This window comes from Bos taurus, chromosome 7, assembly GCF_002263795.3.
Source record: "Bos taurus isolate L1 Dominette 01449 registration number 42190680 breed Hereford chromosome 7, ARS-UCD2.0, whole genome shotgun sequence".
Classification (NCBI taxonomy): Eukaryota; Metazoa; Chordata; class Mammalia; order Artiodactyla; family Bovidae; genus Bos; species Bos taurus.
In genome coordinates, this window is record NC_037334.1 from 51,030,221 (window position 1) to 51,046,511 (window position 16,291).

At 52.9% G+C, this 16,291-nt stretch overlaps 1 protein-coding gene across 4 annotated transcripts in view; it reads right to left on the reverse strand.

Moving 5' to 3' along the window:
- Positions 1-504: 504 nt before the first annotated feature.
- The window catches only part of NRG2 (neuregulin 2), a 195,289-nt gene continuing 179,502 nt past the window's right edge, over positions 505-16,291 (reverse strand). For 3 of the 4 annotated variants that reach the window (XM_024995211.2, XM_024995210.2, XM_059888752.1), the window contains exons 6-10: positions 11,497-11,599; positions 8,997-9,120; positions 8,526-8,653; positions 7,458-7,685; positions 505-2,468 (exon numbers count right to left, since the gene is read on the reverse strand). In XM_024995211.2, the coding sequence (XP_024850979.1) occupies positions 1,700-2,468; positions 7,458-7,685; positions 8,526-8,653; positions 8,997-9,120; positions 11,497-11,599 (1,352 nt within the window). In that variant the 3' untranslated portion in view covers positions 505-1,699. Of the gene's footprint in view, positions 2,469-7,457; positions 7,686-8,525; positions 8,654-8,996; positions 9,121-11,496; positions 11,600-15,498; positions 15,523-16,291 lie in introns of all 4 variants that reach the window. The other variant, XM_003586310.6, reaches the window with a different exon arrangement.

Here is a 16,291-nt window from a genome sequence, read left to right on the forward strand (position 1 = left end):
CTTAGGCTGAGCTCAAAGCAGAGTAATCTGCATCAGCCCCTTGGCCAGGTTCCCCAGCAGCTATGGGGTGGTAGGGGAGAGGTGCTGGGGGACACGTGCTGGGGGACACCTGGTGAATGTTCTCAGAACAGGGAGGAGGGTTGGATCCCATTCTGGGAGTTGGAGCCAGGGAGGGTCTCTTTCCCGCTAACTGCTTCAGACAGTAAAGAATCTGCCTGCAATGCTGGACACCAGGGTTCAATCCCTGGGTCTGGAAGATCCCCTGGAGAAGAGAATGGCTACCCACTCCAGTATTCTTGCCTAGAGAATCCCATGCACAGAGGAGCCTGGCAGGCTACAGTCCATGGGGTTGCAAAGAGACACGACTGAGTGCCTAACACACTTCCTCCCAGGAACTGGTCTTGCTCTCTCCAACCTCCACACCAACATCCATCCATCTCTATCACAGGTATTCATCCTCTGTCTTCCCTCCTCACCTAGGGGCTAGGCACACACAGTCAAACATGAGTTATTTCTGATTTTATTTATAATATAAAAATGTTCAAGTGTCAACAGTCAGGTGTTTGGACATTTCAAGGGGCAGGGTTCCCATTTGTTTAGGGTTTTTTGTTGTTGTTTTTTTAAACAATTACCTTTTTGACAAATTAGCAGTGGACCCAGTTTTGTGGGGTGGGGAGGTCAGGGCTGGAGAGGAAGTGGAAGTCATAGGTGGGGTGGGGGATGGGAGTCCGGCTGTGAGAAGGAAATGGTGTTACTTTATTGCTAAAAGGGGAATCAAATACACTGTTGAGTGGCTCTTCTCGGTCCCAGTGTGACCATGCATCCAATCTAAAGAATCTGAAATGCAAAGGACATGCAGGCGTAAAATAGAAAAGACGACCTGTAAACGAAGGTGCTGCAGAGGACGGAGGGGCGTCCTGGAGGCCACAGGGGAGGAGCCGCGAACACTGGGGCCCTGGCAGAGCTGCTCCCTCCCCCGCAGAGGCTGTTGCGAAGACCTCTTTCTCAGAGCCCCCTTCCTTAGCAGCTGTGAGGAGCGGGGAGGCCCCCTCCCCATTCTGGTTGCTGTCGCTGGGCCTTAGTCTCCCCCTGGACTTTACCTGACCCCAACTCTAGTTCCAAGCCTAGGATCCCCACCCACAGCTAAGGGGGACCAGAACTCCAGATCTTACGAGGGGGCAAAAGCTACTCCGGACCTCACTTTCTTTCTTGCGACCCTCCTACCCACGCCCCCACCGGAACCCAAACAACATGGCCTCTTTTCTCTGGTTCCTCTTCACCGCCCCCCACCCCTGCCCCCCGCCAGCTTGGGATCCTACATTCCCCCAACCCCACAACCCACACTTCTCTCCAGGAGCTCCAGATTAGCGTACAGCAAAAGGCACCACAATATAGGTTTCTATTAAAGAGTCAAAAAATTGGCCCATCTCTTTTTTTTGTTGTTTCTTTTTTTTTTCCGAAGCTGTAAATCAGGATGTTACATATAAATAGTTTCCCTATAAAAACGTCTTTGCCGTTAGCTAGTATTATAAGACAATTTTTGCTAAAATGAAAATAAAACATTTTGTTATACCTTTTTCCTTTTATAGAAAATAAAAATATTTTTATTTCTTTTTTTCCTCCTTTCTCTCTCCAGTCGGCGGTCTCTGTTCTCCTTAAAGACAGTGGGGCAGGCGAGGCGGAGGGGGCGGCGGGGGCCCTAGAGGGGCCCCGAGTCCTGCTTGCCCCGTGGGAGCGGCCCGCGGCTGTGTCTGCTGCTGGCCCGCGTGCTGTGGCTGTCCAGGGAGTAGTAAGTCCTGCTGTCGGCCGCCGGGCACAGCGGCGGCGAGTCCGAGCGCAGCGCGTCGTGCGCCGCGCGCAGGCCGAGGAAAGGCGTGCTCTCGGCAGCCAGCGCCCCGTCCGCGTCGTCCGCGTCGTCGTCCGAGGCCGAGGCCGAACCGCCTCCCGAGCCGCTGCTCAGCGACAGCGAGTCCCGCGCCGCGCGTGCGCGTTGAGCCGCCAGCCCGTTGAGGCGCGAGCGGCGCCAGCGCCGAGGCCCCGCCGATGTCCTTCGGGACGCGCCGCGGGCGCGCGGCCGCGGCGGTGGCGGGGGCGCGCACTCCTGCGTGGTCTCGTACTCGTCGTCCTCCGGGATGCGGAAGGGGCTGGCGGGCAGGCTTCCCAGGCTGCCGCCCAGCGCGCAGGCCCCTCGCCGCGGCCCCGGCCCTGCTGCGGGGTAGTAGTAGCTGTCGTAGCTGCGCTGCATGTCCGCGCTGGGCCCAGGCCCCGGTCCCGGGCCAGGGGGCGCCGGTTGCCGCAGGAGCGGCTGTTGCTCCGCCAGGCGATAATTGATGGGCGCGGCGGGAGGCAGCGACACGGCGTGCGCCGAGTTGGGGGACGTGATCTCAAAAGTCGGCACCTGCGTAGCCAGCGAGTAATGGAAGTCCACGGGAGAGAGGCGCGCAGGCGTAGTTAGGGCAGACACGTACCTGCGGGGAGAGGCAGAGACATGGGCTGGTGGCCAGGGGATGGGGAAGACCTGATGCAAAGCAGTAGTCTAGCCTAGGATCCCTCCCGCAGGAGCCATGCTGGTATTCCTGTGACCCTAAGCAATTTCCTTAGTTTCTCTGAGCCTCAGTTTACTTATCTGTGAATCAGGAATAAACACAGTGGTCATTCCATAGCATTGTTGGGTGATTCCATACACATATCAGTGGTCCTTGGTTGTGGGGATGTTCACAGTCACCAGTGTTCCTGAATGGTTACTTTGGATCAGGCTTAGGCTGGGGCATTTTACGTGTACCAGTTCATCTAATACAGTAAATCTGTAAGAGGCGTCTGTTAATGCCATACAGACTCAAAAGATTTAAGTGACTTACTCAAGGTTCACACAGCCAGGAAGTGGTCAAGCTGGGATGTGAACCCAGGCCATTCAGGTATGACCTAAATCAAACCCCTTATGATTATACAGTGGAAGTAACAAACAGATTCAAGGGATTAGATCTGATAGAGTGCCAAAGAATATGGACAGAGGTTCGTAACACTGTACAAGAAGTGGTGACCATAACCATCCTCAAGAAAAAGAAATGCAAGAAGGCAAACTGGTTGTCTGAGGAGGCCTTACAAATAGCTGAGAAAAGAAGTGAAAAGGAAACAAGAAAGGGAAAGATACACCTAACTGACGGCAGAGTTCCAAAGAATCAGTTCAGTTCAGTCGCTCAGTCATGTCTGACTCTTTGCGACCCCATGAATCGCAGCATGCCAGGCCTCCCTGTCCATCACCAACTCCCGGAGTCCACCCAGACTCACATCCATCGAGTCAGTGATGCCATCCAGCCATCTCATCCTCTGTCGTCCCCTTCTCCTCCTGCCCCCAATCCCTCCCAGCATCAGAGTCTTTTCCAATGAGTCAACTCTTCGCATGAGGTGGCCAAAGTACTGGAGTTTCAGCTTTATCATCATTCCTTCCAAAGAAATCCCAGGGCTGATCTCCTTCAGAATGGACTGGTTGGATCTCCTTGCAGTCCAAAGAATAGCAAGGAGATACAAGAAAGCCTTCTTAAGTGAACAATGCAAAGAAATAGAGAAGAATGGGTAAGACTAGAGATCTCTTCAAGAAAATTAGAGGTATCAAGGGAACAATTTCACACAAAGATGGGCACAATAAAGAACAGAAATGGTAAGGACCTAACAGAAGTAGAAGAGATTAAGAAGAGGTGGCAAGAATACACAGAAGAACTGTATAAAAAAGGTTTCAGTGACCTGGATAACCATAATGGTGTGATCACTCACCATCACTCAGCCAGACATCCTGGAATGTGAAGTCAAGTGGGCCTTAGGAAGTATTACTATGAACAAAGCTAGCTGAGGTGATGGAATTCCAGCTGAGCTATTTCAAATCCTAAAAGATGATGCTATTAAAGTGCTGCACTCATTATGCCAGCAAATTTGGGAAACTCAGCAGTGGCCACAGGACTGGAAAAGATCAGTTTTCATTCTAATCTCAAAGAAGGGCAAAAGCCAGAGTATTCAAACTACTGCACAGTTGTGCTCATTTCATGTGCTAGCAAAGTAATGCTCAAAATCCTTCAAGCTAGGCTCCAACAGTAGGTGAACTGAGAACTTCCAGATACACAAGCTGGATTTAGAAAAGGCAGAGGAGCCAGAGATCAAATTGCCAACATTTGTTGGATCACAGAAAAAGCAAGAGAATTCCAGAAAAACTCTAGTCCTGTTTTATTGACTTGACTGGGGATGGCAACAAACTGTGGAAAATTCTTCAAGAGATGGGAATACCAGACCATCTGACCTGCCTCCTGAGAAACCTGTATGCAGGACAAGAAGCAACAGTTAGAACCAGACATGGAACAATGGACTGGTTCCAAATTGGGAAAGCAGTACATCACGGCTGTATATTGTCACCCTGCTTATTCAACTTATATGCAGAGTACATCATGCAAAATGCTGGGCTGGATGAATCACAAGCTGGAATCGAAATTTCTGGGAGAAATATCAGTAACCTCAGATATGCAGATGATACCACCCTAATGGCAGAAAGTGAAGAGGAACTAAAGAATCTCTTGATGAAAGTGAAAGAGGAGAATGAAAAAGCTGGCTTAAAAGTCAACATTTAAAAAACTAAGATCGTGTGATCTGGTCCCATCACTTCATGGCAAATAGATGGGGAAACAATGGAAACAGTGACAGACTTTATTTTCTTAGGTTCCAAAATCACTGCAGGCGGTGACTGCAGCCATGAAAAATAAAAGATGCTTGCTCCTTGGGAGAACAGCTATGACAAACCTAGACAGAGAATTAAAAAGCAGAGACATTATTTTGCTAACAAAGGTCCATCTAGTCAAAGCTATGATTTTTCCAGTAGTCATGTATGGATGTGAGAGTTGAATCATAAAGAAGGCTGGGCACCAAAGAATTGATGCTTTCAAACTGTGGTGCTGGAGAAGACTCTCTCGAGTCCCTTGGACAGCAAGGAGATCAAACCAGGCAACTGTAAAGGAAATCAGTCCTGAATATTCATTGGAAGGACTGATCCTGAAGCTCCAGTTTACTTCAGCCATCTGATTCGAAGAGCAGACTCTGAAAAAGACCCTGATGCTGGGAAAGAGTGAGGGCAGGAAGAGAAGGGGGAGACAGAAGATGAGTTGGTTGCAGGGCATCATCGACTCAATGGAAATGAGTTTGCAGAAACTTTGGGAGATAGTGAAGGACAGGGAAGCCTGGTGTGTTGCAGTTCATAGGATTGCAGAGTTGGACACAGTTGAGTGACTGAACAACAACAGGCAGAAACCAGGACTCATACTGCCCAATTACTCATTCTAGTCCCTGCATTCAGCCACCCCTGTGACTTGGTCTCCCCTTCCCTCAGGGACAGTTATCCCTTGGCTGATGGCTACAGTGGGGAACTATTCCCTTTTAAGGTGAAGCTAAAATCTGCCTCAGGGAAGTGACTGCTCCCACCTCAAGTAGGAGCTCAGCCCAGAGCACAGATACCAAGACCACACTTAAGCATCTCTGCTTGGAGCTAAAGAGCACCAGTTCCTTCAAAAGTTTGCCCTTCCAAATATCTCCCAGTCTGGGTCCCAGGCACCAGTCCCTGTTCTTTCTCCACATTTCCCTTTCTGGGTAAACCAGCCTCTTGCCCAGCCATTGTCTATCTCAGGACAGGGACTCCCACCTCCTTGCCTCTCTTTCAAATGGTAGAGCTGGGCACCTCACTGCTTGCTCAAGTCCCTATACTGTCTTTCTGAATCATCTGACTCCCCTGTCTTCCCTCTTACACATTTTCCACATGTACATCCATCAAGTCTTACCCATACATTCCCTTTCTCCTGGATCATACCTTCCACCCTGCTCTACTCCATCCTGGGACTGGATGTTCACTCTGGTCATGCCCCACCCCAGGATCTTTCCTTCTTCAGCCTATGCACTTCCCAGAACAATCTTTTGAAGTCACATCTCTGCTTTAGGAGGCCCTTCCTGCTTACCCACCCAGGGCTGTCTATCTAGCCCCAGCTTGCCTGCTTACGCCCAGCTCCCCTCTCCCCATACCTCGAGGCACCTCACTCACCAGCTCTGTCCTCAGTGCCTCTGCTGGAACTGCTCATGGTGTTCCCCTCGCCCAGAAGTCCTCCCAACCTTTCTACCTCCACCCATCAAGGAGTTCTATTGCTCTTGTTACTGTTGATAACCACAGCTCCACCTAGTAAGCACCAGCTCCATGTCAGGTATCAGACAAAGAGCTTTGCGCTTGATCTTAGGTAGCCTTCATAAAAGCCACAAGACAGGTATAATGTTCACTGTTCTATAGCCGAGGAAACCAAAGCACAGAGGTGATCAACGTGCCCCAAGTCACACAGGTGGTGGAACTGGGCTTGGAAAGGTTAGTATTAGAAAAACCTAGTCGCTTCTCAGAGCCTGTGGTCAGACTGGCTTTCTCTGACCTAGTGGGGTGTTCTATGTTTAGCACTTTTCATGGGCAGCTGGGAGCTTCAGTGGTTTGTGCCCGTGGCTGGCATGGAATAGGCTGAGTTGAGCCTTCTCCATCCTAGCCTGGAGTTCCTTGTGAAAATGGAAGTGTTAGTCACTCAGTTGTATCTGACTCTTTGCAACCCCATGGACTGTAGCCCTCCAGGTTTCTCTATCCATGGAATTCTCCAGGCAAGAATATAGCGCAGGTAGCCATTCCCTTCTCCAGGGGATCTCTCCTACCCAGGGATCACACCCAGGTTGTCTGCATTGCAGGCAGACTCTCTACCATCTAAGGAGTTCCTAGTACCATTCCCCTTTCTCTGCTCTCCTCCCAGAGATCCTACTTGCCAAGGGGCCATGTAAGGGCTGAGCAAGAGGCAGCCTGGCCCCTGTGACTCCTGCCTGTGAGTCAGGGAAGAAGGGGATTTCCTGGTTCTCACTGCATTCATTGCTTGGGAACCCAATGGCATCTTGATCCATGGGGGCCTAGTCGCTGATGCTTCCAGGGCCTCAGGAATTCTTGGCTCATTCCCATCCTGCACTGATCAGTTTCCTCATAGACAGCCTCTCTTCCCACTCTCTCATCTGTTTGATCTTGGTGTCTGTTTCTCCTGGGACATGGGGCCTCTAGGTGACACCAGCGTAGGGCAACCATATGTTCTGGTTTGTCCAGGACAGCCCCTGTTTGTTCCTGATGTTCCAGTGCGATTATTACTAACATTCTCTTCTACTCTGAAAAGTGTCCTAGTAGGACAATTAAATTAAATAGTCATAACACATAACACTCTAGTCTACTGGCTAGAGTCCCAGCCTGTCATTAACGTGTTAATGACCCTGAGCAGAACATTGAACTTTTCAGGGACCTTGCTTGCCCATCTGAAAAACAGGGATGAGGCTCTTTGGAGTGTTTCTGAAGTGACCACAGGATCGGCCCCAGGTCAGTGGTGCCAGCTCTCTGGCTGAAGTGGGCGCAGGTCACGGAGACTGACCTCTCACTGTGTGGGGAGTCACGCAGGGAGTCTATGGAGTCGTGGTAAGGTGGCACGGCAGCCCTGCGCCGCTCCTCCAGGCTGTAGGCCGCCGCCCGCCGTGCCCGGGCCTCCACACACGCTGGGCTGTTGCACTTGCTGGTGCCCACTGATGACAGCACGATGCCCGACTGGGAGTCAGAGGTCAGGCTCTCAGAACGGTCCAGGCTCCATGTGTGGCTCTCATGCCTGGAGAAGCCAGGTGGGAGTGACATGAGGGGACAGGAAGGGGTAGGGCAGCCCAGCACGTGTGGTCCCAGGCCCACCCCTGCCCTGGTTCTTCACTCCTTCTCAGTCTCCCTCAGCTCACTGCCCTCCACTCTGGGCTGATGTGTAATGTCGTAAATGCTAAATCCCAGTCTGGGGAGGAGGCGAGCTGACGGCCTGTGGGTGAGTGGGCTGCAGTGCATACAGCCCTCTTCCTTTCCTCCCTGCAGCAACCTCCCCTTGGTCTCCTCGGCTGTGACCCCTCCACTCCCGTGGTCCCGGGATACCTGCCGCAACCACCCAGACCCAGTGGCCAATATACAGGGACCCTACTCCCCAGGGAAGAAAGGGGTCAACCATGTTCTCTTTAGAGCTGTATGACTTTGTGCTTGTGTAGACAGGCTTCCCTACCACTGGAGAGGCTAAGGTGGATTAGGTTCACGTGGAAACCTCAGGAGAGGACACTGAATAGCTGTGGGTACTTGAGGTACCAGGCACTTTTTGCCAGAGGAAGTGGTGCTAATGACGTCCAAACAGAACTAAATGTTAGGTGGGAGCACAGTGACGCTGTTGCTCCTCTGGGGCTGGTTTAGACTAGAAACGGGAATCCTGTTTCTTGACCTGGATGGACGTTTGGTGATGGGTTCTGGTTTGAAGCCTCCCCACCTCCATCCTCTGGCTCACTAGGACCCTTAATACAGAGCCCAGCCTGGCCAGGGAGTTTTGTGTGTGTCCCCAGGCAGGTGTGTGATGCGCATGTGCACGCCCTGTGGGTGTGCACACAGGAGTCTGCCAGGATCTGTGGGCCTGGGTGGTGCCCACCTGTGGCTGGAGGTGGGCGTGGCTGTGGAGCAGTGGTGAGAAGGAGAACAGGAGTGGCTCCCGGAGAAGGTGGTCTCCGTTTCCCTCCGGATGACATGGTCTGTGGCGGGTACATTCTTGGAGATATACTGCAACAGAGAGTTTGAGGGGGCAGTTAGTGACAGATGACCAAGTTGGCCCTCCTTCCTGGTGGGCTCGGGGAAATGAGACAGTAAGCTTCACGCGGTGGGGAAGATGGTCCACTGGATATGTAACTCGGTGTTAGGGCAGGAGTGGCCCCTGGAAGTCCAGCCCCTGACCTCCCTTGAGGAAGTGGGCCAAGTGAGGCTGAGTCATCCTGGGGAGGCGAGGCCAGGCTAGTAGGCAAGGCTGAGCCCAGGATGGGTCGCTGCCTCCCTGGCGCATTCTTGCAGGGGGCATGAGAAGGCCGTCTCTACTGCGAGGGGTCAGAGTCCAGGGATCACCACTCACATCTGCCATCTGGATCTCCTCAGGGTCCAGTCGGGGGTGGCTGGGCCCGTTGGCCAAGCTCCGGTTCTGGTGGGCAGGGCACATGTTCTGTCGGAGGTGGTTATGCATCTGCTTCCGCTGTTTCCTGCAGGAGAAGGTGCATTAGCCTGGCACCCCCATACCCCACGACACACACAAAGCATGAACTCCCCTAGCTGTCACTCCAGGGAACTGGGCTACCTGTGCCCTGGACTGCCATGGCATCTCCTGCTACTGCTCTTGCTGGGCTCAGGCTGCCCTCAGCCAGGACCCCTTCAATCAACCCCTACATCATCTCTACCAGCCTGCATTCAGCAGTACCTGAGTGTAGTGGTAATGAGCTTTGGCTCTGCTGAGACAGTAGAACTCTACTTTCTAGCTGTGTAACTCTGGGCAAGTTACTTAAACTCTCCATGCTCCACTTTCCTTATCTGTAAAATGGACTGATCATCTATCCATTTCCAAGACCACTGAGTATGAAGAGTAGATAAGATATTCAATACAGTGCTGACCCACTTGCTCATTCATTCATTTATTTGGTATTGATTGGGTTTTTACTATGTGCCAGAACTCGCCGCCTGCCAATTCAGTAGACGCAGGTTTGATCCCTGGGTCGGGAAGATCCCCTGGAGGAGGAAATGGCATTCCACTCCAGTATTCTTGCCTGGGAAATCCCAAGGACAGAGGAGCCTGGCAGGCTGTAGTCCATGGGGTCGCAAGGAGTCAGATGTGATTTAGTGACTGAACAAAGCAAAGATGCAGTTTTGGAGCAGAGGAGACAGATATAGTTTCTGCCCTCATGGAGCTTGCAGGCCAGTAGGAGAGGCAGATGATAAACACCTCATCTGCCTCTCCTAATAATAATAAAAATAAATAAAAAATAATAAAAATAAATAAACAAGTACTTTCAGCAAAGTGCTATGAAGAAAATAAAACAGGATGCTGCGGTCAGGGAAACAAGACCTGTGGGGCCTCTTTCCTTTGGCACATGTTAAGAGCTCAGTACATCTGTTTTGTAATCGACAAGTCTAATCATGTCACTCCCCTGCTACAAACCCTTCATGGGTCTTCAGCATCCTGTCCCTCTCCCTAGCACTCTCTCTCCACACCCCCACTCACTTCATCCTTGGAGGGCGTGTTTCTGATCTGACACTGTGCCTCTCTGGCCTCTGGGCCTTTGCATCTAATTGCAGCACATTCCGTGCCCCTTCACCTGCTAACTTCTGCTCGACTCAGGCCCAGCTACAATGCACCTTTTTTCAGGGAAATCCTTCCTGCCCTCCAGCTGAAGTTAGGCACCCCCGAAATACATCCCATGATCCCGCACCTCTTGCTTAGAGCCCTGGCCATTTGCCTGGTGCAGGGCCTGGTGTCTGTTCAGCAGGTGTTGAATGAAAATTTGTTTAAATGAGTAAATGTATTATAGGTTAGAACATGGTGCTTGCTTCCCCGCCCCAGTTTTGGGCCTCAGTTTTCCTATGTGGGCTCAGTCTCCTCTCTAGGCTCCCTGGGCCCTAAATCTCAAGGTTGGCAAGACCTTTGATCTCATATATGGGGGCAGCAGTAACCAAGACCCCAGGGCTCAGCCCCCAAATGGTGGTCATGCCCAGATTCCTGCTTTCTAGATAAGAACAGATGTGACAATCCTCTCTCTGCACTACATCACTTTACAACCTGCAATGGCTTCCTACCATCTGTAGGATAAACCCAGTCTCCCTAGCTTGACATTCAAGTCCCTATGGTGCCATGCAGGCTCCAGCTGTTCTTTTAGACTCATGCACCTTGTTTTCTTGACCCCCATCCTTTGCTCCAACTAGCCTGGGCTGCTCAAACTCCATGAACACAGTCAATACTCCCTGGCATTTGTCTTTTAGCTTGCTTTGTTTTGCTGGAATTGTCCAGCCCCGTTTCTGCCCCTTGCTCCAAGGTTCTGATGTCACCTTTCCTCTACTCAGGGGGGCCCCAACTCCACCTTCTCTGTGTTGGAAGGTGTCTTGCCTGGACTGCTCCTGGGTGGGGCCAGGCAACTCCCTTTGAGCTCTCTTTTTTCCCTGAGAAGGGGCCTCCCTCTCTGTGCTTCCCCACCTCCGACACTGCCCCAGTGTCTGCCTACTTGACAGGGCAGATGCTCCCTGCAGGATGCTCTGAGGTACAATACTAGGATCATGCCCATTTTACAGATGAGGACTCAGAGAGGTTCATCAATTTCCATAGGGTTACAGGAAATGGCAGAGTTGGATTTGAACCCAGATCTGTCTTCTTTCGATGCCTGTGCTTATGACCAGTCTTGTTCAGTCCTCTGGGGTCTGTCTCTCCCCCCTCTGTTCCTGCTTCTTGGCCTGGCCCTTTGGCCCCACACCAGCTGCCCCTAAGGGGCAGAGGAGAAGAGCAAGGGGGGCGCCAGGCCAGGCATGGTGGACTGGAGAGGAGAGCCTGTCCCCACAGAAGCAGCCCCTGGTTGGCCTGAGTGCCGACAACTCACTTGGTCTTGCAGTAGGCGACCACGCAGACGATGCCCACCACCAGCAGAGCCACACAAATCCCAGTGATGGTCAGGACCCTCTTCTGGTACAGTTCCTCAGCTTCTGCAGGGGCAGAGGGTGTGAGGGGGCAGGCAGGGGGCAGACCCACAGAGGTAGGGGTGCAGACCCTCCCCTACCCCTCGTACCTTGGGCTCCCATCCATCTCTTCCCTCCCTAGCCAGTTCCCTCCCTCCTGCTCTCCCAAATGCCACCCACCCATGGATCTGGTCACAAGTGACTACACCTGAGTTCACTTTCCCAAACCCTGTGCTCTACCTGATGAGTGGAAAATGCAGGGGGATGGAGGAGGTGGGATGAAGGTGAAGGTCCCGAGGTCATAGGGGAGGGTAACCCACTATGGCCTAGTGGCTGCCAAGAGCCTTGATAGGCTGGGGAAAACTAGTCTTCACAGCGGTGGTCATGCAGGCCCTGGGCAGAGACCTGGCCACTTTGGCTTCCTGAGGAAGGTGGAACGTGGCTTGTTCAGGGCTAGAGAACAAGCTTGTTCTTGGGCTTGTTCTTGTTCTAGACACCAGGTCCAGAGCCTAGCCTTAGGAGGGGTGCCAGGATCAGGGACAGAGTGGGCCAGGCCTGCAGAGGTGGGCATGGGGAAAAAGGCTTTGGTTTATCCCTACATCCTGGTCAGAGTTGTGGCCCTGGCCCACTCTGGCCCCCCGTCTCTGCCTGTGGGGAGCCCACAAGTGACAGCACAGCTCCCTAGGACAGCCGTGTGCTCAGGAGTGACCTCTACTTTTCTGAAGGAGCTGAGCTAGGCTGGGCCTCAGAGCCTTAAGAAAGACTTGACCATCCCCTCTACCCCCGCTTTTTGTTGGGGCAGCCTTCTAGAACAGAGAAAGCCTAGAGGAAGAGAAGGAAAAAGGGGATAGCACACAACATGGTCACCCTCACTCCCACTTGCACCTGCTGGCCGGCCCTTCCACATTGCTCCCTCCCAGCAGACTGGGATAAGTGGGCACCAGATCCAACACTTCGGTGGAACCCTGGGCAATGTGCCTAGGCCCCCAGGCTTGCAGTGCCTCCTGTGGCAAAGGTACACCCAGCAGCACAGACAGGGTACAGACGCCCAGACACACATACCTGGAGGACTACGCCTGGCTGACACACAGATCCTTCACAGGGATACAGGGATACACTCACGCACATCCGCCGTGCACGTGATCAGGCCAAAGGACACACAGTCGTGCAGAGTCGTAAAACAAACAGCCCTTTACCCAAGATCCCCACCTCTGGGCTCTGTGGTCCTTGTTTGGCCTGTGGTTCTCCTCCCTGGCCACCACTCAGTCCTCCAGTCAGGCCTCTGTCTCCATCACTCCTTTGAGACCACTCTGGTCATGGTCACCAACAACCCCCTGCTGCCAAGCCTCTGGTCCATTCACATCCCGCTCAGCAGACTCCCCCAGCTGGGCTCACTTCCACGGCTGGCCTTCTCTCCTGGATTTCCTCCTCCTGCACTGGCTCATCTCTGTCTCAGTTGCTGCTCCCCGCTCTTCCATGTGGGCTTCAGGGTAGAAAGGCCCAGAGCTCTCAGGTGTCTTCCTCTCCCTACCTGCCCTCTCTCCCTCCATCATCTCACTCAGACTCAGACTGGAAATACCATCTGTATGCCGCTGAATCTCACATTTCTCTCTTGTAGCAACTTCTCCCCTAGCTCCAGATTCCTACAGCCAAGGGCCACAGCCAGGCAGATGCACTGACCCCCTCTGCCCACCCTGCCACCTGCCCTCTTCCCTTCCCATCTCCACGGCAGCAGCATCACTTTTCCTGCTGCACAGGCTCCAAGCCTCAGAATCGTTCGTTCCTGATTTCCCCACCCACTCTGGTACCTGATCCATCAGCAGGTCCTCTCAGCTCTACCTCCCAAATAGATCCCAGATCTGACCACTTCTTACCTCTTCCGGGGCTTCCAGCTTTGTCCAAGATGATGTCATCTTTCCCTGGACAGCTGTCCACCTTCTGACTGGATTCTCTGCTTCTATTCCTCCACATCCTGTCCCCTCACCCAGTCTATTCTCTGCCCCAAAGCCACATTGATTTCCAGTCATAAAGCAGATCATTTTACTCCTCATAAAGATCATAAAGCAGATCATTTTAAGAATGCTTAACAACCCACACTGGCATCCCCCTGCAATTCAAATACAACCTAAAAGCCTTACCGTGGCCCACAAGACCCAGAGTCACGCGGTCCCTTCCTTTAGATCCCATCTGTGGTCCTCTCCCCCATATCTGCTGTGTTTCAGAGTCACTGGCAGTCCTGCCCACCGAACAAGGCGGGCCCATCCACGTCATCCCTAACTTGCTGTATCCCCACCATAAACACTCTACCCCCACCTACTGTTTGCAGGGCTGGCTACTTTCTGTCAAGTTTTAGCCCAAACGTCACCTCACTGGACAAGCCTTCTCTGATCACTTAGTTAGAGTCAGTCCTCACCCTGGCTAGGTACTGTCCCATTCCCTTATATTGGGCTGGCCAAAAAGTTCATTTGGGTTTTTCTATTACATCTTATGGAAAAATCCGAACAACCTTTTTGGCCAACCCAGTATTTTATGTATAATGCTTACCACCACCTGATATCTTTCTTGTTTGCTTGTTCTGCCAGGAGCGCAGCAACTCTGAGTGCTAGATCCCCAGGGTCTGGCCAACTCTGGGGCTCAGGAGATGTTTTTGAGTCAGTGAGTGAATGAATATACAGACCACCTTTACAGACAGTCACATTACAGATGCTCACACTTGCCTCCACACCCACTGCTCATGCTCAGCTCTTAACAACAAAGATTGCACCCACTGCACCCCTCCGTGTGCTCACACCCTGCACTGAGAGATCCAACAAGGTGTAAACACATCAGCACCCCCATGACAACACAGACACACACACCTACAGATTCACCCCTGTGTCCCCTGGCAGGATCACACGGACACCACAGACTTGACCCCTCTCCTCCCCACCCCATCACAGCAGATAGACAGACAGACATACTCTTACACATAGACTCTCAGCTCCATCTTCTGAGAACAGCTGACGGTGGCTAGGTGGCAGGGGAACTAGGGCCTCCCCCAACCTGCCACATGAACAGCTTTTTCATAACTGCCAGCTCCACACACATCTGAGGTCTGACTGCATCGAAGCCTCAACCCCTCTTGAGCTCCTGCTTCTCTTCAGCTATATAACATGCATGGACCAGGGTGGAGGCTCCCAGCACAAGGCCAGAGAGCTGGAAAGATGGACTTCAGAGTCCCTTCCTGCCCAGGGCATCTTCCAGGGGCCAGAGGGCAGTCACAGGAGGGAGGTAAGGTTCTGAGCTGGGAGGCAGGAGGTACCAGCCCACCCTAGACCCTCGCTGGTGCTGCCCATAGACAAACACATGTGCCCTCATGGAGAGAGATCATGATAGGAGTAACAGCCTCAAGCAGATGGCAAAGCCTGGCAGACAAACATGAGGCAGGGGGCAGAGACAAATAGGTGTTATCAGCTGCCAGCCTGGTGCAGAATGAAAAGCAATGGAAATGGAAATGGGAAAAGGAAGGAGGATTAAAGTCAAATGGAAAGGGCTGCCTCTCTGCACAGTTCTCCGAAGCAAGATTCCGTGGCTTCTGGACACCAACTCTTCGAGGGACCTGGCTTTTTGGCCAACCCACTGGGCTGCATACAGCTCACAGGGCCTGTTCCCCTGAGTACCATGGTGATCAGCCCCAGGCAAGGGGGCGCTGCTGTACACTGGGCACAGTCTGAACCCCAGGGCACCCTGCCATGCATAAGCTTTTCTCGTGTCCCCCACATCCACGTAGTTTACTACAGAACATCCTGGCAGGGACAGGGGGATTTCTGAAATCCTCCCTTTTCCATTTTGGGGAAAAGGAAACTCAACATCCAGCACACATGGTGTCAGAGGCTGAGGAGAGGGGCTGTGTGGATGGTGCTGACCCATACATAGAGGCTCCGTACCCTTTAGTTCAAATCCAAGGTGCTCTGGCAGTGCAGGAGAGAGGAGGGTCAGAGGGGGAAAGGATGGAGGGAGAGATACAGACAGAGATGGGGGAAGGGCAGGAGAGAGAGAGAGAGAAACGTTGGTCAGGACTCTTCAGACACCAGCAGCAGCCTGTGAGGTGAAGGCAGGTTAGTGGGGTCCCCTCCCGGCCTCCTGAGCCCCTTCCCTGGCACCCAGCCCCCAAGAGCCCTTGCTGGGGGGTAGGGAGAAGAAGGGTTAGGCTCAGCAGGCAGGGCGGGTTCTTTAGAGATGAGCTGTGGGGTTAGTACCTGGTGGGGAGGGGCAGAAGTCAGTTGGCAGATGTCCCCGGGGAGGAAAGTGAGTGGGGGGTAGGGGTCAGAGGCATCCCCGTACTCCCCTTCCCAGCTCCAGAGCCAGCCCCTCCTGGAGACAGCCTGCTCTGCTTGAGCTCATTCACGGGGCCCTTTTTTCTGTTCAGAACGAGCGCAGAGGGTACTCACACTGGCCCCTTGTCCCTGTCCTGTCCCCTCGGGCCTCACTGGCCTGCCCACCTACTAGGAGCCTGGCATAGAGGCTCAGAGTCTGTGGGGAGCAGGAGTGGGGAGGGGAGCAGGTCACTTCTCCACCTGACACCCCCAACATCCTAGAAACTTGTAGGGGTGAGGCCTTGGGGTGTCAGCCTACTTTCACTAGTTAGGAAAGCAAACTTCAACTTGGAGAAAGAGACAGGCGTGCCACCTGTAGAACACCTGTGCCCCCTGCATGGCAGCCAGTTGTGCTCTTTGAAGT